This window comes from Balaenoptera ricei, chromosome 17 (genome assembly GCF_028023285.1).
Source record: "Balaenoptera ricei isolate mBalRic1 chromosome 17, mBalRic1.hap2, whole genome shotgun sequence".
Classification (NCBI taxonomy): domain Eukaryota; kingdom Metazoa; phylum Chordata; class Mammalia; order Artiodactyla; family Balaenopteridae; genus Balaenoptera; species Balaenoptera ricei.
Genome location: NC_082655.1, coordinates 78,195,159 through 78,216,885, shown reverse-complemented (window position 1 = coordinate 78,216,885; position 21,727 = coordinate 78,195,159). Strand labels below are relative to the sequence as shown.

Here is a 21,727-nt window from a genome sequence, read left to right as displayed (position 1 = left end):
CTGAAAAAAACTCTCCACGCATTTAAAAAAAGGCCGAGACATATAGCTATTTAAATAACCATGTTGAGAGTGATTACCATCATTGGAGGTTTGGGGGCAGCTATTTTAGAAAGGACTCAAAATGACGATTGTAATTTACCCACTGTTTTAAAAATGTGAACGATCAGAATATCGTACATGAAAGGATTCCAGGAGCTCAGAAGTTTTCTGGTGTTCCTCCATACGTCCCTATAGGGGCCTAAATGGCACATCTAAAGGAGAGCCTTTTTCTGTTTGCAGATCGCGGAGGGAATGGCGTACATTGAGAGGAAGAACTACATCCACAGGGACCTACGAGCCGCTAACGTCCTGGTCTCCGAGTCCCTCATGTGCAAAATCGCAGATTTTGGCCTTGCTCGAGTGATTGAGGATAATGAGTACACAGCCAGGGAAGGTACGTTCCCGGAACCATCTTGAGGTGTTTGGTTGTTGTTTAGTTTTATTCTGTTTTCGCCTGTTTTTAACAAAGCAGTTACAATAGGCATCATTAGAAAAAGAATTCATTTGGTACAATATTCAAAATGTACCATAGTTGCTGTTTGCGGTTTATTCTAATAATTGTTTTGAAAAATTACTCTCTTGATTAGCTCTGCAAGATACTTTTATAAAATTAACAAATGCTGTCATTTGTATTTCGATTAAGCAAGGCAAAACAAAATGAGATTTGACAGGATCATGATTCTTTGTTCATATTACTTGTTAGAGCTTTTCACCAGAACAGTGAAGTATACTTTCCTTAACTATCGAGAAAATATTTGTAACAATAAGTCTATACTCTATATTCTGGCCTTTCAACTACAAATTAAAACATGGAAATTATCACACACACAGAAGTAAATATAACACTACAAAAATACACTCCTTTATTTTCCCACCTTCCATATTATATATGTAAACCAAAGAACGCACAGAGTAAATCTCCGAGTCCCTGGCCTGTCATTCTGGGGCCAGCCCTGTCTGGGGCTGCACTGACCTTTCCTGTTGGAGATTCTTCTGTGTTGCTTATGATCTGAAGATTCTGATGGTCTCACTCGTGAAAGTTGAGTGAGTTTTTTTGCAGTGCTTTCTCTCTTCTGAAAGAGCCAAGCACTTTCTTGACATTCCTAAGAATTATTAAACAAGGATTATTTTAACTACATGTGTGTTATTTCTGGAAGGTACTCACAGAATTTATAGAGGTGACAAACAGATTGAAAACATCGTTTTGATTTGTCTAGCATCTCCTGCATTCGTCATACTTACGGTAGTTCTCCTGCCTCAAGTTTGCATTCTTTTAGGTGGATTATAATTTATCCTTGGCCTTAATTATCTTCAGCAAAATGGCAGGTCAAGGAAAATAGTCCGAGGAAAAGTAGCTAAAAGGTAGCGAGCATTTGCAGTGTGGCAGCGGCTATTCTAAGTGCTTTCCATACATCATCTCATTTATCTTTACAATAACCCTATGTGATAAGTAGTATTATTGTTTCCACCTTATAGATGAGAAAAAAGGAGAGGTTCAGAAGCTTCTGAGGCCCCATAGTAAGTGCTAGAGCCAGAACTCAAACCCAGGAGATGTGGCCTCAAAGTGCATGAGTCAGAATTTATTACACCGGTTTTGTAGAATTTGACAAGCCCAGCGTCTCACAGAAATAACTGTTCTCACGTGAAACAGGTGGCCTAATGCAGAGAGCTCGGGTTCTAGAAGGAAACAGTAGGTCAGGTCACCTCAGGGCAAAAGTAATGATATTTACCCTCACTGGTATTTCCTCTGTACCAAGCATGCAGACCCACCCACTTAACCCTGAGGGCAACCGGGGAGGTTCTGCTGTTTACTCATCTCATGGATGGAAGTGCCAAGAGGGCACAAAAACAGTAAGTGTCTTGCCGGGGTCATAACTGGCTGGAAACAGCAGTCAAACCCCCCCAAGGCCATGCTGGACCCCAGCCTCCACCCAGCCACGCCCACCCATAGGCCCCGCCCCTGGCTCCGCCCCAACCACAGCCCCGCCCTTCCTGGCCCCGCCCTATGCGCTAGGTCTGGACTCCACAGAAAAGTCTAAAGCAAAGACCGCGTGAAGGCAAATGTATTTTAAAAATTCTATAGTAGTTGGTGGAAAGCCCTTGCCTTTCCAGGGTGTAGGAGTGCCCGAGTCCCTGCTTCCCTCGAGGTGACCCTGCGAGTTCCCCGGGGCCAGGCTTGCCTCCCAATGTGACCCGGCGGCTAAGTCGACCTGAGCCTCACCAGCTTCTCGTGAGAAACCTAGTTTCATCGTCATCTCACGCTGAGCAGATCATCATCCTATGCAGTTCCTAGAAGAGTAGTAATGTTTGGTCCTATCAAATGAAAGCTTGGAGTAGCATCTAAAATCCCCGTTGGTACAGGCTTCAAGAGATTTATCCACAAGAATATACACATCGAGATACTTACATTCCATATAAACATGCTCTGGGTCATTAGAGAAAATTTGAACATGAAGGATACGCGCTCTAGAAGGCTGATGTCGAGGGCCAGGTGTACAGGCTAAGAATAGATGCCTTTCCATTTGCTGTCATGTTCTCATGTTTCAAGTGTGCTAGTTGTGATTTCGCTAAGAGAATACACAAGAAACTTTGCTTCTTAAGAGGGGAATGCCGCGAGGGAAACAGAGGGAGGCAAACATTCTTAGTATGACATTTTGTACCATCTCTATTTTCTACTGTGTGTATGTGTTAACCTGTTCAAAGTAATTCATTAAAATTTTCCCCCCAAAGGAAAGTGTGAGGGTCACACGCCCATGACTCTTTTGTTTCAGCTCAGAGACCCAAGTAAAACACCTGCGTCTTCTGCCCTAGGTGCTAAGTTCCCCATTAAGTGGACAGCTCCAGAAGCAATCAACTTTGGATGTTTCACTATTAAGTCTGACGTGTGGTCCTTTGGAATTCTCCTGTACGAAATCGTCACCTATGGGAAAATTCCCTACCCAGGTATCAGTTACTTACCTATTTCCATTCACTTGGTATATATGAGAAAAAAGCCAAGTGGCACGAGTCATAAAAAGATAAACTTATATCCAAAAGTAAAGTAAGCTTATGGTGCTAGAACTTTATTTTGACTGTCGTTACTGGAAGGTGTCCTAAAATACGCTTAGAAACTTCTCTGCCTTCTTGCCTGATTGAGTGCATATTCTTTTGCTTCGCTAATTAATTCCACCACTTGCTGCCTAGAATGTGCCTGGCACCATCACAGGTGTTGCTGCTAAGGATGGATTAGAGGATTAGACACAGGTACCCCTCCCAAGCAGTCCACCTGATGGAGGAGGTTACGGACATGGGGATGAGGGTTTTACAATTCTTTCTCGGTCAGTTTTGAAACAGAAGTTCACACAAGGTACTTTGGAGTCTCTGCCTCTTCAGGAAATAAGCACCTCTGTGTGTGAGTGAAAGATTCTTCAGATCTTTGACTTATTGGACGTGGGGACATCGTTCAGTATTTCCAGATTCCTAACCTCCTCGGAGCCAGATTCTTCCGGCTCTCCCTTTTTCCAGGATCCACGCTGGAATGTGCAAGAAGAGGGATTTTTTCCCCAAGCTGTCACATTCTTGTTAATGTTTGGCTTTTAACAAAATTAATGGATACGGCCAATTTAAGATTAAATCTTTAATGTTTAAGTCATTCCCTCATTCAAAAACTATCTGAGGGTGTCAGGCACTCACGAGGTGCCCGGATGGAGCAATGCCAGCTTGTGCCCTTGAGAGCTAATACTTGAGTGGGGAGAGACTGATAACAATCACTAATAATAATCACTGGTAATAGGGCCGGTGCGTAGGATGGGAGGGGCGCCATGGAGGGGGCACGGTGGTGTAGGGATTGGGGGTGGGGTAGGGTTGCAGGTGATCCCGGCAGCAGCAGGGACTCGGTGACTTGATAGGAGGGCCTGGGTGGCCCACGGGGTCCTGAGCCGGGGCAGGAGGCGCGGAGCTGGGCTGGAGCGGATGCGAGCCTCAGGGGCCACGCAGGGGCTTCGGCTCTGACTCTAGGAGACCGGAAGCTTTGGGGCAGAGCAGTCGCGTGGTCTTCGCGCTCCCGATCACCCTCACTGCTCTCTGGGGTTGAGCCATGGAGAAGCCGGGGCCTGGGGGCCCCGCCGGAGGGGACAGCCTTCAGCGGTGCCTGCACAGTGGGCTGACCGTACCGCGAAACCCCTCTGGTGCCCGCATTTCATATTTTGACGGCCGCTCTGTTCTAGACACTGAAGTTCATGAATAACACCACTCCAAAAATATGGGGACAGTAGTTCTTGATCAGCCCGGATATCTGACATTATATATCTATAACCTATAACCTATAGAGAAAGATTATACACTCAGACTATATATATATATATATATATGACATCTGATCAGATAAACATGCAGCCTCACACATGTTGTGTGGTATGTACCACATGCTCCACAGTGATGTGCACACGAGGCCCTGAGGCTCTGAGAAGGGGACTCGTGCCCAGAACTGCATCACGAGCTCCTGGCGGAGCTTCTGCGGAATCCCGGCCTCCTCACTCTGACCTGCTGTGCTCAATGCCCACGATTAGAAAATACTTGGGGTGAAAAACCATAAAAACTATAAAATAACCAGTAGAAAAGCAGTGAGAATCTCACACACACACACACACACACACACCTGATAGGACCAACCAGAGAGCATCAGTTGGTCTATTCTGCAGTCTCTAGTCCTCTGATAGGACCAGGGATATGTCATCATTTCGGGAGTTCTGGGTTGATAAGGTTTCCCAGTCACAAGCGTTGTATGTTATGAGAGCCTCTAGCATTAGGACATGTGAACAGAGCGGACAGTCCTACTTACTTAACTATCAGAGGACTCGATTCACAGAGAGCATGGAAACTGGTGAACATAGACAATACATGCCAGTTCCATCACTGTTGTAAAACTGCTTACGACAGGCCCACTGACAATTAAGTTATCGGAGAATATTTTCTTTACCCGGAAAAGTGCTGGATATGTCTCTTTTTTGTGTGGTTTAGAAGCTATACGCCTAGCTTTGCAAAATAAAAAGGCACTAAGAGAAAGAAAAGGGGAATAAAAACAGAAAATAAATAAGAAAGTCTCCTATAAAATGAACAGAGGGAAAAAAAAAAAAGAGTAAAAGGTGTAATGTATCAAAATGTTACTATCCTTGAGCAATGAAATAACAGGTTACATTATTTTTTTCTTAATAAATTCCTGAAGTGGCTAACTTTTTACAAGTACCTTTTAATTAAATATTTTACTTCTTGTCTAAAAAATATATTTAAAAAATCAGGTAGTTGCAAAAGGCTTCTGCTGAAAACTTGCCTCCGGGGTCTCACTCTTGCTGGCTCCTCGAAGGCATTGGCTTTCAGGAATCTTGGTTATTTATCCTAATATTTGCTGTTCATAGTTCTAAATATTATACTCAGACTCTTATTTCCTAAGTAAAGATTTTCCTCCATCTTAGTTATTGTTAAATAAGAATATGGTCACATTGTTCTAAGTCCAAGAGGTACAAAGAGGTGTAAGGTGACAGGTGCGTCTGTCTGCAACCACACAACCCCTGCCCCCAAGGCGGCCGCTGTCCTCAGTTTCTGGTGCATCTGTCAGAGACGTCCCGGGAACATCAAGGCGTATACAACTAGGGCTGTACCAAGTACACAGAGTGACTGGATGCCAAAACGATAGCACCCACAGAAAACAAACTCTGGGAAAAGGAGAGTAAAATGTACAGTGTTGTTAATAAACTTATCAAAATTCTAGTCGTCAAATACTAGCAAGTGCTAGTGGAGCATGAGAGTGTCGTTTCCCATTTGCAGTCCTACTCGTTGAATAGACGCCTTGAGCTGCCACAGCTGGCACCACGAACTTCTGTGCACATAGGATGTGATGCAGAAAAGGGCTCTTCCGCAACCTGCTTTTTAGGAAAGGGCTTTGCACCTATTCGTTGTATTTGGGGCAAATCTCAAAACTCCTTTGTCTTCGTTTACTGTTGGTCCATTTCAGCCATATTTTCTTGTTATGTTTTTAAATGCGTAGCCCCTAGTTATGAATTTAAATGTGTAGCCCCTAGATTGTCTCGTGAAAATTGGAGGCATCAAAGTTAATATTCTTCTAGTTCATACCTAGAAGATAGACTCCACTCCAAATAGGGCTTCTTCTTGACAGACTCGTGTCCTAAATATACTTAAATAGCTAAATAAGTACAATTACCAAATTCGTTTATGTTATGAATGGTAGTCCACCAAACGTTCTCGCCTAGAATTTTAAGCAACTTCTTCCACTGACTTCAGCTTCTCGAGTGGCTGGCCTGAAGGCTGATGGCTTCTGTACCTGTCTTCTCCCTAGGATCCCGCTTCCTCTATGGAAGAATTCAAGATCCTTCTTTGTCCCTGGGATTTATGGCCATGTACCTTGGTGTGACACTTCTGTCATTTTTATGTTACGCTGGGTACCTGTTTTGTTCTTTTGATTTGGAAACTTGTAGCCATAGATTTGGGGAAGTTTTCCTATATTGCTTCTTTGAAAATTCGCTCCTCGCCTCTTTCCAAATCCCTTGCTGGTAGGACAGTAGACGTCCTGGGGTGGCCCTCAGAGCCCCCTGTCTACGCTTCTGTCCCTGTCGTCCTGTCCTCTGAGGCTCACCTGCTCCCCTTGCTTCGGTGAGACGTCGTGTGGGAACCAGGGCCTCTGGACCACCGGGCTCGCTGTCAGCATCTACCCCCGGCAGTATCTTCAGGTCTGTCCTCTGGGACTATTTAGTTCCTTCTGAAGAGGATCTTCCAGGCCCTGCCGGTGGGAGTACCGCCTGGCCATCAGCATTCCGGAGGTGCCCTGGGGAGCGGACATCAGTGTCTTTCTTCGCTGTTGTTGTGGGTTTTCTTATTGTGGTAAAAGAAACATAGAATAACATTCACCATCGTAACCATTGTTAAGTGTACGGTTTAGTGGCATTAAGTACATTCACAGTGTTGTGCAACCATCACCACTATTCATTTCCAGAACTTTTTCATCTTCCCAAACTGATACTGTGGTCATTAGGGTCATCAGACACTAAGTCCCCATCCCGCCTGCCCCCGCCAGCCCCTGGTCACCTCTGTTCTACTTTCCGTCTCCAGGCATTTCCCTGCTCCGGGCACTCCTGTAAGTGGAATCGTACAGTACGTGTCCTTTTGTGCCGGGCTCATTTCACTCAGCGTGGGGTCCGCAGGTTCAGCCAGGCTGTGGCCCGGGTCACATGTGCCTCACTCTCCTTGCTCCCAGTTCTCCGCCCCCCCTGCACCCCCTCTACTGGGCCTGGATCTTCTCTCCTTCCGTTTCTCCAGCATTAACCTGGGCACCTGCCAGGCGGGTTCCAGGTCCAGTCCTGCCTGCAGCACCGACCTCAACCCGGGAGTGCCCCGTCCCAAGACGTGGTGACCAGACATGCACTGTTGACTCCTCTCTGGCGGGCGCCAGGGTCACGTTCCTCCTCTGGGCTCAGAGCACTTCTGCCTCTGGCTGACAGGTGTCTCCTGATTACATCAGAGATGCCGTTTTTCTCTTTCTTGTTCTCTTTTTGTTTGGGGATGAATTAAAGGGAGAAAGGGAGGTGGGGCAAAAAGATCCTTACTTCACTATCTTTTTTTTTTTGATTGGAGTTTACTTATTTATTTATTTATTTATGGCTGTGTTGGGTCTTCGTTTCTGTGCGAGGGCTTTCTCTAGTTGCAGCAAGTGGGGGCCACTCTTCATCGCGGTGCGCGGGCCTGTCACTGTCGCGGCCTCTCTTGTTGCGGAGCACAGGCTCCAGACGCGCAGGCTCGGTAGTTGTGGCTCACGGGCCTAGTTGCTCCGTGGCATGTGGGATCTTCCCAGACCAGGGCTCGAACCCGTGTCCCCTGCACTGGCAGGCAGATTCTCAACCACTGCGCCACCAGGGAAGCCCTTACTTCACTATCTTAAAAGCAAAACTGTAGTCATATTTGTATAGGAATTTTCTAAAGAAACCAGAGGGGACCTTTGTGGTTGGGGGTTTGTTTTGCTTTGCTCTTATAAAGAGAAAGGAGGTTTGAAAAAGACGAAGCTTTCGGAAGCATTGTGTCTTTTCTGGCTGCTTCTTGCCAGGTATATCTAGCATCTTAAGCTGTATGTGAACCAGAATCAGGAAACTCATCCTGCTGTAAATGCTCCATCACAAGCAGTGCTCAGAAAAAAATAATCTGCCCTTTTGGAAGTCCCACTGGGCGGGAGACTGCAGTCCCGGGCTGGCTGTACTTCCTTTGCTCACACATACAGGCCCGCTCTGTCGTTAAAGATTGTCCTGGTTCCTGGAGCGCCTGGGCTTCTGTCTCCTGTCGCTAACCCCCGTCCCTTTTCTCATCTCTGCTGTACTGCGTTCTTCTCCCTCCCTTGCTCCTTCACCAACTTTTAGTCTCTGCCAATTCCTACCAATTCCAGATGTCACCTCCTGCCCACCCCCCAGCTCTGTCTCCTGAGCTGGCTTCCCCACTGGGCTGTGTGCCATTTGAGGACAAGACTCTGTCTTAGTCATCTTTGTATCTCTCAGAGCTTAGTGCCAGCTCATGACCCGTAGGAAGTACTCACTACACGCTTGTCGAAAGGAGGGAGGATGGAATATGAAGTTGCTTGCCTTTAAAGATCACCAGCCAATGGGTGTTTGCTTTCTTCAACCTAGCAACAGACCAGCACCGGGTTTAATCTTAGGGTTCGGTCAAGGTCTCTCTCCTCTCTTTCTTTCTTCCATCAGACTTGTCAGTTGATAGCCGTATTTTGTTGGTAGATTTACTTGTACATAAAAAGACAGACTTCAGATTTCCTTCTTTTTATTCCTCTTATCAAGTCAAATTCCCCAGGCAGGCTGGAGCGTGCCTGGCCTTTGTCTGCATCATTGAGAGAGTTCTTCGGGGTTAGGAGAACATATAAGAACAAGGAAGAAAAAAATCTACAGTGCAGCAGTGTGGGCCCTAGAAAGGTTTATTTATCTTCTGTGGGCGCGTTCTGACCTTTTATTGCAACTGGGGCTTCTCCAGGAAGGAGGTGAAAGAGATATTCCTACCCAGCCTTGCAGGTCCAGCTGCTATTTCCTTTATCCTGGATATTAATCCTCCTGCCAGGACCCCAGAACTTTCCCCAACGCCCATGTAGAAGTAAACACGGATATTTCTTCAGAAATTTATCCAAGTGAGCTTGGCTAGTTACAGAAGCCAGAGCACTGCTGAAGCCACCTAATTTATGGAGACCAGAACCCCAATTAAAGAAAGCGATGCAAATCAGCCCCTTGGCTTCAAGCAATGAGAAGCAAGTGAAGTGTTCCAGTTAGAACTTTCCCGTTACACAAATATTTGAAGATGATGTTTCAGAAGTAGACTTGAGCAAAATTAATTCACCATGCAAACAACTTTCAAGAGATCTTAACAGTTATAAGGTTGGCTTGGATCTTTCCATTTCAAAAACAAGGGCTCTTCCAAGACAGAAATAATCGTGTCTTTTTTCAGGGGTTTAAATCCAGGCAGGGCCCTTCAGTCACTGTGTCCTTAGAAGAAGAAAGGTTAGTTAAGGGCAAAGGAGTGCAGAGGTCACTGATTATGACCCACGGTAAGAAATAGACAGAAACCCGCTCCATATATAAAACGAAAGTTTCACAAAACCACACTAACTTTTGCCGTGTACAGCGCACTCTGATCTTTTCTATTTTACTCTGTTATATTGGTAATTTATATTTTAAAATACTGGTAGCTCCCCAAAAATCAACTTATTGATCCCAAATGGGTGGTGACCCACAATTTGAAAAACACGGATTTGAGAATAAATTCAAAAGAAGGTTCTGTTTCCAATCAAGTCAAAGACGTTTCCCCTAAAGTGTCTAGTTATCTTTTAGGATCTTTCCCGTGACCACTAGTGGCAAAACCTCTGGCTATGGAAAGGAGATAACTATGGAAAGGAAATGCTTGAGATGAATGGAGTTCCCCGTGTGCCAGATATTATATGTATTCTACGCATGAAAACATTCCGCATGAGATGCAGCCCCTCACTAGAGGAGCTCATGTCCCTACAGAATAAGGCAGCCACAAAATAGGCAAAACACCCAGACGTGGGTAAGTCCTGCTAAAACTGCTAGGTGGGCGTGGGTCGATACCCCATTTTAGCACTGGAGGAAAATGTTAGTAAAATGACCTTTTTTTCCTTAAAGCTATTCTCGGTATCAAAGATGGACAGTTCGGCATCTGAACTACCCTGAGACATGTGACCATAGTAAAAGCCGTCCTCCACGGTCAGCTCTCTTGCAGAGCCCCGTAGGAATAGCGGGCGGCCTAGTTCCCTCGCCGGCTGTTGAGATGTGCTCTTTCCCGCAGCCTGGTGGACTCTGCGTCTTCCTGTACTGAAGGCCGGGACCATCTGAGGAGTGGGAATTAAGCAATTGGTCCGGCTGACTTAAGGATCCTGACTTCTTTAAGTACACTTACGATGAAAAGCTAATTTTGAAAAAGTATTGGTATGAGATACTATACGGGAAAATGATTTTTTTGGTATTACAGGTAGAAGCTGGAAAAAAAATACTACAAAAGAAAGTGAGATTAAGTGTTAGGATTGGGCTTGTTCATTCACAAGGTCTGTCAAGTCCAGTGTCCTTTTGTCATTAGAACTCACTTTGTCTTCCATTTACCACGTTTGCCTGTTTTCACTTTGGCAACTGAATGCTGCCTTGATCTCCTTCGTACTAACATTTATTTCATCGCTTACAGAAATTTCCTTAGCCTCTGTACCAGTTTTCAGAGCTGCCAGCACAAAATACCACAAACTGAGTGCCTCAAACAACAGAAACTTATTTTCTCCTGGTTCTGGAGGCCGCAAGTCCAAGATCAAGGTGTCGGCAGGCTTGCTTTCTCTCGAGGCTTGTCCTTGGCTTGAGACAGCTGTCTTCTCCATGTGTCTCCCCGGGCCTTTCCTAATCTCCTCTTCTCATAAGGACACCAGTCAGAGGCAGTTAGGGACCACCCTAAAGGGTTCATTTTGACTTGGTCACCCCTTTAAAGGCCTTGTCTCTCAATGGTCACATTCTAAGGTCCTGGGGGCTAGGAGTGCAGCATAGGAGTTTGCAGGGGAGGGCACGGCGGGAACACAGTTCAGCCCATGGCAGCCTCCGAAGCTTTGCTTCAACCGCTGATGCAGGAGGTGGGCACCCCTGCAGTGCGTGAGCCTGGGTCAGGCTTCTAAATGGTACCTGTGGTTTCTCGGCCTCAGGGAGAACTAACGCCGACGTGATGACCGCCCTGTCGCAGGGCTACAGGATGCCCCGCATGGAGAACTGCCCGGACGAGCTCTACGACATCATGAAAATGTGCTGGAAAGAAAAGGCCGAGGAGAGGCCCACGTTCGACTACCTGCAGAGCGTCCTGGACGACTTCTACACGGCCACGGAGGGCCAGTACCAGCAGCAGCCTTAAGGCGCAGGGGACTCAGGCCACTCACGGGACGGCTGCCTTCCTAAAAGGAAAACGTAACAATCCCTGCTCACTAGTTATTTCCTGGGCTGGGGTCACCGGCCACCCCTGCTTCCCACACACGAGGCTAACACTCAGGAAGAACACCCCCCCCCCCATGGGAAAGGATTCTGCTCTCAAGGGCCACTGCCCACCAGCGCGTGGCCTGGCCTGTTCCCCGTGGGCAGTCCGGCCTCGCTAGACCAACATCTGGACACGGGCTTCTGAGAAGAAAACACCTGTCCCACCAAAAGTGCACCCATATCGGCCTCGTGTTTACAAGGGGATGTGTGACTCAGAGGTTCAGAGGCCATTTCAGTAAATCCCAGACAGGAGCACAGCTAAACTCACTTATAAAAGTAAAATAACCATATGCCTTTCGTGACGCTTCTTTGTATTTTCTCTATGCTTTAGCTTCTTTGTTTAAAAAAAAAAAAAATTTACTAATCCAACCTGTTAGATTTTGCAGGTGAAGTCAGAAGCTTCAGTGTCGTTCCCAGATTTCAGTGATCTCCCACCCCCTGAAATCTGAGACTGTTCAATGTTTCCTTTGGTGGAGACCGCTCAGAACCCCAGCTGGGAGGAAGGGGTCTCTTTTCTTGAAAGTGTCACCTGCAAGCAGACAGGGCAGCCCTGTTAAGCGACGTGGACCTCCCCCCAGAGCCGGGGTTTGCCCAGACCACCCTGGAAAGGAGCTTTAGAAACTGCTCCGCCATAAGAAGGAATACTTTTTAATGGTTCAGCTTTTCAATTCCACAATTTCCTGTATCCAGACTTTTTTGGACAATGTAGTTTGGAAGAACGATAAGATTCTGATCTCTGCAGAAACTTCTAGGGCCTTACAAAACATCAGAATTTTCTTTATTGCTTCAAATGATTTTGAATATTGTTTTAGTGATCAAGTATTCATTTTAGTCATACTCTAGGAAGTAAAAGTGCCATATTTGGGGGCTATTTTTGTGATTCAGCAATCTTTTCTAAATTGTGTAAGGTCTGTGTGAGACTATTTATATGAAGATATGATGGAAAATAAATGAGTCAGGAGGCTCAACTGAGCCACTGGAGCAAGAGAGACACGAGGTTTTGTTTATTAAATTTTTCTACTGTAAGCTTTGAATGGAAAATGCTCTATCACATCACATTTCACTTATGCTGTTGTGTATATACCTAATATTTCAATTTTTGATTTTATTTTAATACACCCGGCCCAGTAACATGAAGCTTTTCACTGGTGTTTAACATTTCCTACTGTCATCAATATAAAAATGAGTACCAGTTGGTGGGGGTGGGATGAGAGGTGATTCCATTAGATACATCCTTTAAAAAATTGTGTACAAGTTCTACCTCCATCCTTTGAGTGTTTTCACATTGGAGAACTGAGGAATTGCTGGGCTGGACACCTGATTATCCCTTTATGGGGGCCCAACAGGATTTGTTTTCAAACAGGCTCAGCAAGCACCATTACAATTTCACTTTGTTTGTGTTGCCTAGATGTTGGGTGCCTGGGGAAAGGGATGGAATATTTTGCTTTCCCTAAATTTTAACTTCTTTTCCTGTGTGATCATTTTTTTTTTTTTAAAAAAGGTCCTTTCTAAAACAGTCTAAAATTCTCAATTCACAAGAGCCGTCTTCGCAAAGGTGAACTCTTATCATCTAATGCCTGCACAGCTGGTCGCCTGATTCGCCACGGTGCATCTTCTACAAACACCCACCTGTTCACGCTTTAGTTCAGAATCACACACGTGACCCAACGTGGAGAGAAAGTGTAAGGAATCCCTAAAGCAAAAAGAAGTCTCTAAGAAATTACTAAATTCATCTTCACCGTGTTTTTCTCCTCTCAATTCTGCTTCCTTTGGCCATTTTACTTTCCACTGCCCCCCTCGGTCAAGTCTGTGCTCCTTTGCTCCCAGCATCTCTTCCGCCACCTCGGGCCTCCTGGCTTACTCTCAGCCTGTGCCCATACACAGGGCGCTCGGGGGACAGCACGCACCGTTAGGGTTCCTGGCAGGCAGAATCAGGGGCTGGGTAGGTGTTTGTTTAATCTCGGTGTGCAGAGGCGTGCAGGCTGGCTTACATCTTCACGTCCCAGGTCACTGAGAACTTGAAAAACGGAATCCTCACCCCCACCCCAAGACCGTGACTCTGTTGTTTTGCCCTGGGGGAGCGGGGAGGGGATGTGTCAGTGTACTTGAAAAGCTTCCCAGTGAATTTAAGGTGAGTATAATGCATGCCCAGGCTTGAGAGCCGCCCCCCAGCTTTGACCCATATTGCAAAGTGATCTGCTCAAAAGAAGACCTTCTCTTTCCCCAGATAGTTCAGTTTCCCTGAGGAGGATGTAGTCAAAAAGGAGGAATAAGGAGGAGGAAATGTGCCTTTTTCCTTCCTTAGGTACGGAAAGCTCACAGAACCCAAAGTAAAGCTCGTAGGCCTGACACGTGTCCCGAGGAGGAGGGGACACTTGGTACTTTTGTAGCCCCTCCAAGAAGGCCTCCCGAGGTGCTGTCAGAATCCCACTGGGAAAGCATGTTCAGGCCTTCTTTTAGGGGACACACTATGTACACCACAGATACCTTGACTCCTGTCCCAAGAGTGTAGAAGGGGGTCAATTAAAGGAGGGGCCATATTTACTTGCTTACACACTGGGAAAGATCAAGGGCACTGAAACATAAGTATAAGCTCATTTCTCATTTTGCCTGTGGTGAAGGCTTTCCCTTTGCTCAAACAAACTACATCCTGGGCAGTAGCTGCTGAAAGGTACTCAGTAGCAAAACACCAGCATCTGACAAGCTTCACTGAATTAAAACAATTGCTCAGCCCCCCACCCTTATGATTTTAACTGTCACGTTCCACACCCAAGCTTCCTGTGTTCTCTGCCCAGAGCATCTCTCAGATGAGCTCACACCACCCACCTTTCCTCTTCTGTTGGTTGAATGAGACTTCAGTTCTCTATCTCTACACTGTGACTACCTGATGAACTGAGGACACCTTGCCATTCTTCCTGATGGGAATGACGACTATAAATACACAAAGATACCCATACACCCACCATTCTCTCCTTGTTCTCTTCTGTGCTTTGGCACTTAAAAAAATTACCTTGAACTCACACAATCACTCCTGAAGTTCTGGATGGTACTAGCACTATTGCATGGCTGAGAAATCAGAGGCATTCAGGGCCACAAAAGGAATAGATTGGCTTCTCTTCATGTTTTCTTGCAAAATAAAACAAGTGAAATACCTTTACAGTGGAATATTCCTGACTCAGTTGGATATTCTAAGTGGGCAAAGGAATTACTTTAAAAATGCCCCACTGGAGTCCACACAGATGTGAGAGGAAATTTCTTCTAAAAATTTTAATTTGGGGAGAAAAGTCATGCAATAATTTAACTCACCATTCACACTTTTTAAAAAGACAGCTTACAGAGACTATGCTTTTGAATAAAATGCTTTGATAACATTTGTGCTCCATTTCGTATCATGAAGCTGTATTAAACTGATAAAATTTTATCCCAGAAAGTTCTAATATGATAAATGTGTAGGAGGAAAGCCTTCCAATTTAATTTCCTGTGTTCTTAAGAATCTAAATACTTTTGAGTAGGAGCGAGTGCCAAAAATGTCCCAAGGCTCCCAAGATGGCCACCGAGTGATAGTGAATATTTCCCTTAAATCTGGAAATGATGGGGGCAGTCTTGGTGGCCTCCATCTCTAGGCCGTTGGAGAGATTTGTCAGATATAATCTGGATTGGCCAATGTGCAATGTTAATACAGAACTTCTAGAACCAAAGGTGGCTTTATTTACAGCACCAAAAGTCAATACCGTGTCACAAAGCAAGAAAACAATCTGTGAATTTTTTAAAATTACACTTATGCTGGGGCTCAGACAAGTCCTTAAGCCCTCATCTGCTACCCTCAGGGTCAGATGTGTTTTTGATTTAAGGTTTGTTTTTTGTTTTTGTTTTTATTTAAAAGGTTAATACAATGAATATGCTAAATATTTGGTGGCAAACCCTCAGTGAACACTAGAGAAGAAACCATTAATCAAATAAAACATTTCTGCAGAGAAAAATGCCTGAATTCATAGGAAGTGGGATGAATATAGCCTATAAATAGCTCTGGATCAGGTTTTACCACCAAATGAATTCTTGAAAAACTTGGTTTGGAGTATTTTGGGCTTTTGCGGCGAAGGGGACGGGCCAGAGGGCTTGAAGGGCAGGCAGGACCTTTCAGAGTCAGTGGTGAGTCCAGTTCAAACAGACGACACGGGGGCTGTGGTTACTCAAAACTCATCTGACGCAGCCATGTTCCAGGATGCAAAGTATTTATGCATCTCTTTGAAACAACATAGTCATTAAAATACTCTCTGATCAAATGCACTTCAGGGAGGTCTGAGACTTCGCAGTTCAAGTGAGGAGAGGTGTCTAGTGGTTTTAGTTGCCCACAGAGCTGCCAGTGAGCTGTGGTTGCTGAAATAAAGAGTGCAGTAGCTGGCAAAGGATCACGAACAAAAAGAGATGCTCTTTCACGAAAGTCAGACCATGCGGGAGCGTTCCATTCAACTCTGAGCTCTAGATGGCGGACTCCCAAATCTAAGTGCCCTGAGAGAGTCTCTCTGATGTGGGCAAGCGGGGACATGTGACAGAACTGGGAGCACATCAGACGTGGAAGCCTTCAGACTGTCGGTGGGAGCCAGAGCCCAGGTGTTTTGATGGGAGAGATAAATCACTTTAAAACAATTGCCCTGTCAAAGGATTATCTTTTGAATCCTTCTTTGTAAGACAGTTTTTCCCCAGAGCGGATCATCACTCCTAATCTCTTTTTTGCCCATGTACTTAGTTTTGAAGCAGGTTCTCCATGGGTTAATAGTGGTCATTCAATACGGTGCTTTGCTGAACACGATCCTGAGCACAGTCTCAGACGGCCGGCTTTAAGGGGGCAGGTGCAGAGATGACAGCGCAAGTGCAAGAAGACTATTCTAAGGGAAAAATTAGGTACAGAAGGTGAAGAAGGTCATTCTGAGGAGAGACCGCAGGGCTGGTTACAAGAACAGGCATGGAGGTAAAGCAAAAAGGCTTCATAAAGAAGTGACATTCAGGATTGGCTCTGAAGAGGGACCGAGCGCCGGCAGCAGCAGAAGAGGCTGCAGGGAGTTTCAGAGAAAGGCTGCGGCGAGGGGGGAGGTGGGGCAGGGACGTCGGGGGGCTTCAAGGACAGAGCCCCCCAGACGGGTGGAGCTTGGGCGTGATTCTCAAACTTGAGAGTGTCTCAGAATCACCTCCTTATCACAAATCCCTGCCTCCTCATCCCCCGCTGAGATTCTGGTTCTGGGCTGGAGGTCTGGGGAGGGGCCCGAGAACGGCAGCTGATACGCCTGGTCCTGGGCCACCTTCGCTCTGCAGGGGGGCAGCGCAGTCAACGGGGACGAGGCCCCATGAGGAGAGAAGGTGGAGGCCCAGGTAAGCCATGCTGGCAGCACTATGCATTTGAGAGCCTGGGGGCGGGGGGCTGGCCCAGCTCAGAGCTGATGCCCGTGGCCGGTGCCCGTGGACGGCGGGGCCACACCGCCTGCCTCCTGGCCCAGCTCTGCTCACTGAGCTCAGCTCCCAAATAGGTGTAAGATTAGAACTCACTTCATGTGGTTGCTACAAGGAATGAATGCAGTAACATCTCATTATGGGTCAGGCACACAATTAAGTCAATGTGTTCGTGAAATAAAGACGTGATGAAGTCCAGTCGGCCAGCAGTGTGAGGGATGGATGGGCAGGAAAGCCCACGAGGAGGCAGTTACGGCAGGAAAGTGGAGAAAGGCTAAGCTCCCAGACTCCCCAGGGCTGCTCTGGGGGACCCTGTGGACGCAGACCACCGCCCTGACCCTTGCCCGGCGCCCAGAGATCGGGTTTCTCTAGATTGGGCGGGTTTTTTTTAATTTTTAGCAACCTCCCCCATCTGTGATATTGATTTAAATATTCAAATTATAACCCTGAGAAACTCAACTAGGGAATTAGATTTGGGGGTTGGCAACAGTTATGGGTTGACTTGTGTCATCCCAGAATGGTATGTTGAAGTCGCAACCTCCAGGACCTCAGAATGGGACCTTGTTTGGAAACAGCGTCAGTACAGATGTAATCAGTTAAGCTTAGATGGTGTCCCGGGTAGGCCCCTAATACCAGACCATCGTGGGAGGAAACAGAGCACACGCAGCGGGAGGGCCGTGTGAAGACACCAGGGAACACGCATCTGCAAGCCAAGGAGAGGCTGCGCAGAGCTTTCCTCATGGCCTCAGAAGGTCCTCCTGGTGCCCTGGGAGGAGACAGCATCGCCCAGAGCTGTCTGCCCTGGTCACCTGCTGACACCGGAAGCTGTGCCCTGCTCACCTCTGGGGACGCTCCTGCCCCAGCCCAGAATCTTCAGGGACCTCTATCAAAGCCAGTGGGTAGTTTGTCAGGGCTGCTGTAACAAGTACCACACACGGGCAGCTTAAACAACAGTCATTCACTTCTCAGCATTCTGGAGGCTGGGAGTCCAAGATCAAGGTGTCGGCAGGGTGGGCTCCTCCTGAGGCCTCTCTCCTGGGCTGGCAGACGGCCGCCTTCTCCCTGTGTCCTCACTTCGTCTTCCCTCCGTGCACATGTGTCCTAATCACCTCTCCTTATAAGGACAACAGTCACATCAGATGAGGACCCACCCTCACAGACTCATTTTAACTTTGTTACCTCTGTAAAGACCCCATCTCCAAACACACTCCGAGTTACTGAGGGTTAGGACTTCACCATATGAAATTTCGGGGGACACAAATCAGCCATAACACTCAGTCTTGGGAACTAGAGAACATGAGCTAGAAAGGTGAACAGATGACATCCAGCTGCACTCAGCGTGGGACCAGTTATGAACCAGGCTTCCCTGGGACACGTCAAAGCCGGCTCACCACTCAGGTCCTTCCTGCAGCTGCCAAGGGGCCGAGGACCCCACACAGCCTGGCCTGGCGGCTGGCACCGCCCATCCAACCTAACCCAGGACGCCCAAACCTCTCAGAGCCTTGGCTCTCCCCAGTCCTACCCTGCCGTGAGCACGGGGCCATGGAGGCGAGTGCATCCCGGTCCCCAGTGGGCTGTGTGCTGGGGTCAGCGAGAAGGGCTGCCACCAGAATCACTGCACAGACAGACCACGCTGTGAGGCCAAGTTTACCAAGACGCGGGGTGTGGGGCTTGCAGGAGAGGGCAGGAGAGGGCAGGGGAGGGCAGGAGAGGGCAGGAGAGGAACAGCCCAGGAGAGGGCGTGCCCGCTGAGCCCACCCAGGGCCCAAGAGCCCCAGAGGGAGGAGGAAACGGGACAGAGTGGGCCCTACAGCCAAGGTGATAACCTTGGGGCATCTCTGCTTCTCGTGATGGGAAAACGCAAGGAGCACGTGGGTTTCTGTCCGCGGTCACGTGCACACGCACACACACAGGTAGCGGTTATCGTGGGAAGCCGTCATCTTCCACTGCATCTTTACTCCAAGGGACATGTAAGTATGCCAAGCTTTTTTTTCTTTTTCGAAACATAGCTATTTTGGGAGACAGAACACTTTCCTATTATTTTTTGCCATAGTCCTCAGAAACTGTAGTATTTTGTTGTTGATGTCGTCATTTAAAATGAGTTCCTTTTCCTAAAGAAGCCAGAACTCGTGGATGGGAAATAGGATGAATTAATCTCCACTATGGGAAACGTATACCAATAAAATACCAGCTATTCATTCATGTATTCAATCAACGGCTAGCTATCGATTACCTGCCCTGTGCCGGGCACCATGCTGGGTGCTGGACTCGTTGGAATGTACTTCATTTTGAGGACACCCGGACCAGAACATCCCCCCACCCCGCTCACATCCCGCAGCCATTTACGCTGTCACTTACCTCTCTGAAGAGCAGCTCCCCATCGGTCAGCAGCTTTAAAAACGTCCCAGCCGTACTCCAAAGAGCTGCTCGGGCCTGTAGTAGGAAAGAAAGAAAAAGAGAGTGTGAAAAACTTAAAAATCAGAAGAAAACTCAACTCCAAAGAATCAAATCAGGGACTTCCCTGGTGGCGCAGTGGTTAAGAATCCGCCTGCCCATGCAGGGGACACGGGTTTGAGCCCTGATCTGGGAAGATCCCACATGCTGCGGAGCAACTAAGCCCATGCACCATGACTACTGAGCCTGAGCTCTAGAGCCCGTGAGCCACAACTACTGAGCCCACGAGCCACAACTACTGAAGCCCACGCGCCTAGAGCCTCTGCTCCACAACAAGAGAAGCCACCGCAATGAGAAGCCCGCGCACAGCAACGAAGACCCAACGCAGCCAAAAATAAATAAATAAATTTATATATTAAAAAAAAGAATCAAATCAGAATAAATATTTTTCTCCTTGTTAGTCAATAGTGTGACAAAGAAGCCCTTTGAGGAGTGAATTCACACATATACAAATTTCTGGGACAAGAGCTGTGGATGAGAAAAGAGGGTCCCCTCTCCAGGAGGACAAAACTGAAGCAGGAAGAAGTGAAAACCCCTCAGGCTCCTCACAGGAGAATCAGGGGTGAGGATTCCCCGCCAGACACACGGCCCCAAACCAACATCGACAATGTGCATGAGGTTTAACATCTGAATGTGAATCCCCACAATGAAACTCCCATGTTTATTACACCACGTAATGCAAAACAACGGCTGGATGCTCTCCTTTGAGAGAAAAATAATTTTAAAACAAAAAATGACAGAAAGAAATTTCTTTTTATTCTTTTAATGTACAGCCTCCTTTCAAATGTAGGAGTCTAGCTTCTGGTGTTTTCAGGTACCTGTGTTAACTTTTTAATGAACATTTTGGACAGCACAGTAGTGTAGTTAAGCAGAGATCTTAGGGGAAAATATGAATTCTCACTGTTCTGCCCACTTACGAGAGCTCTTGAGGGTTTAGGTGACTAGTACCACTCAGGATGTGCAGTCCCCTCCTCCCGTCCTTTCTTGAATTAAGTTGAATTAAGTCGGTTGCATAATTTCTCAGTAGAGCAGTGAGAATTCATGCTGAGAAGGGTGACACCCAGGCTCTGAACCAGATGTCATTTCTATGAAAAGCTTTATTTCTTAATAATCGGCTCATTTTGTTTAGCTTCTCAACCAATGAGCCCTGCCTTATTTGCATAGTCTGGACAATATCTTCCCTTCCTTTCCCTGGGTTACCGTCATACAATTTGCCCAATTTTGTAAAATCTAATTGTGAATCAAGGGCTTCAAAAATATTGCTGCTCTTATCGGACCTAGCTCAACTTCTAGAATTCTTAAATATGTGAAATAATGTAAAAGTGCTTAAAGACCTAATAGGCTCAAGTGTACTCATTTCATCACTATATATAATTCCAAAATACTGAAACAGATAATTTCAGTAGATAACTTATTCAGTCCCTATGTGTTAAAGGCCTGCTCTGAAGATACTTATGAGCCAATTCAACTCTAAAGGCAAGGTTAATCGAACGATGGAGGACTTTTTAAGTGATATGTACATAATAAAATAGAAGAATATCCACGATGTATTGTTAAATAGAAATAATCAGAATACAAAATTATTTACAAAGAATAAGTAGAGCCGTTTTTTAAGGAGGAAATGTCAAAAACTATGCAAAATAATAAAAATGAGAAAATAAAAGAAACACTTTAAGGGAACACACAAATAACAAAGATTGAATTGGGCTTTTTCCCTTCTACTTTCATGTATCTTTCAATTTTCATTATTAACATATTACTCCAATAATGGAAAAGAGACATGCTCACAGAATAACGGAGCTAAATCCTATTTGTAGACTGAACAGAATCTATTTAAAAGTTTAAAAGTTGCTTAAAAGAAAGAAACCACACTGATGGGGGCATATGGGGGTATGTCAAAGGGACACAGAAGCCAGCTGAAAGATCTCCCAAGGGCCAAAGCTGGAACAATTTGAGTAACAAAATAAAGTAGTACTGGGTTATAAACCAGAGGGTAAAATAAATAGTCATGAGTCTACACCGGTATAAATAAATAATTCCGTAAATAAATGGAGGAGAAGAGACATCTTTCCCATGCAGATTTCCAGACAGTTAATGTAGATACTCTGCCTTCAAAGAGGTGAAGCTTCACGTCCCCTCCTTAAGTGCGCACTGTGCAAAGTGACTTGCTTCCGAGGAAAAAGTACGGAAAGGGAGGGAAAAGGTACCTTGATGGTGGGGAAACCCGACAAGCACCCCTT

The 21,727-nt window shown here is 46.2% G+C and overlaps 1 protein-coding gene and 1 long non-coding RNA gene across 6 annotated transcripts in view; one reads left to right on the top strand and one right to left on the bottom strand.

Annotated features, from left to right (window-relative positions):
• Window positions 1-12,614, top strand: part of LYN (LYN proto-oncogene, Src family tyrosine kinase) — a 109,178-nt gene extending 96,564 nt beyond the window's left edge. For all 4 annotated transcript variants that reach the window (XM_059901977.1, XM_059901974.1, XM_059901975.1 and 1 more), the window contains exons 11-13: window positions 280-433; window positions 2,851-2,982; window positions 11,267-12,614. In XM_059901977.1, coding sequence (XP_059757960.1) covers window positions 280-433; window positions 2,851-2,982; window positions 11,267-11,469 — 489 coding nt within the window. In that variant the 3' untranslated portion in view covers window positions 11,470-12,614. The remainder of the gene's footprint in view (window positions 1-279; window positions 434-2,850; window positions 2,983-11,266) is intronic.
• Window positions 12,615-15,440: 2,826 nt separating this feature from the next.
• The window catches only part of LOC132351885 (uncharacterized), a 32,161-nt gene continuing 25,874 nt past the window's right edge, over window positions 15,441-21,727 (bottom strand). Inside the window, exons 3-5 of one of the 2 annotated variants that reach the window (XR_009498510.1) lie at window positions 19,392-19,466; window positions 17,874-18,147; window positions 15,441-16,474 (exon numbers count right to left, since the gene is read on the bottom strand). This is a non-coding gene — a long non-coding RNA (uncharacterized LOC132351885). The remainder of the gene's footprint in view (window positions 16,475-17,873; window positions 18,148-19,391; window positions 19,467-21,727) is intronic. The other variant, XR_009498509.1, reaches the window with a different exon arrangement.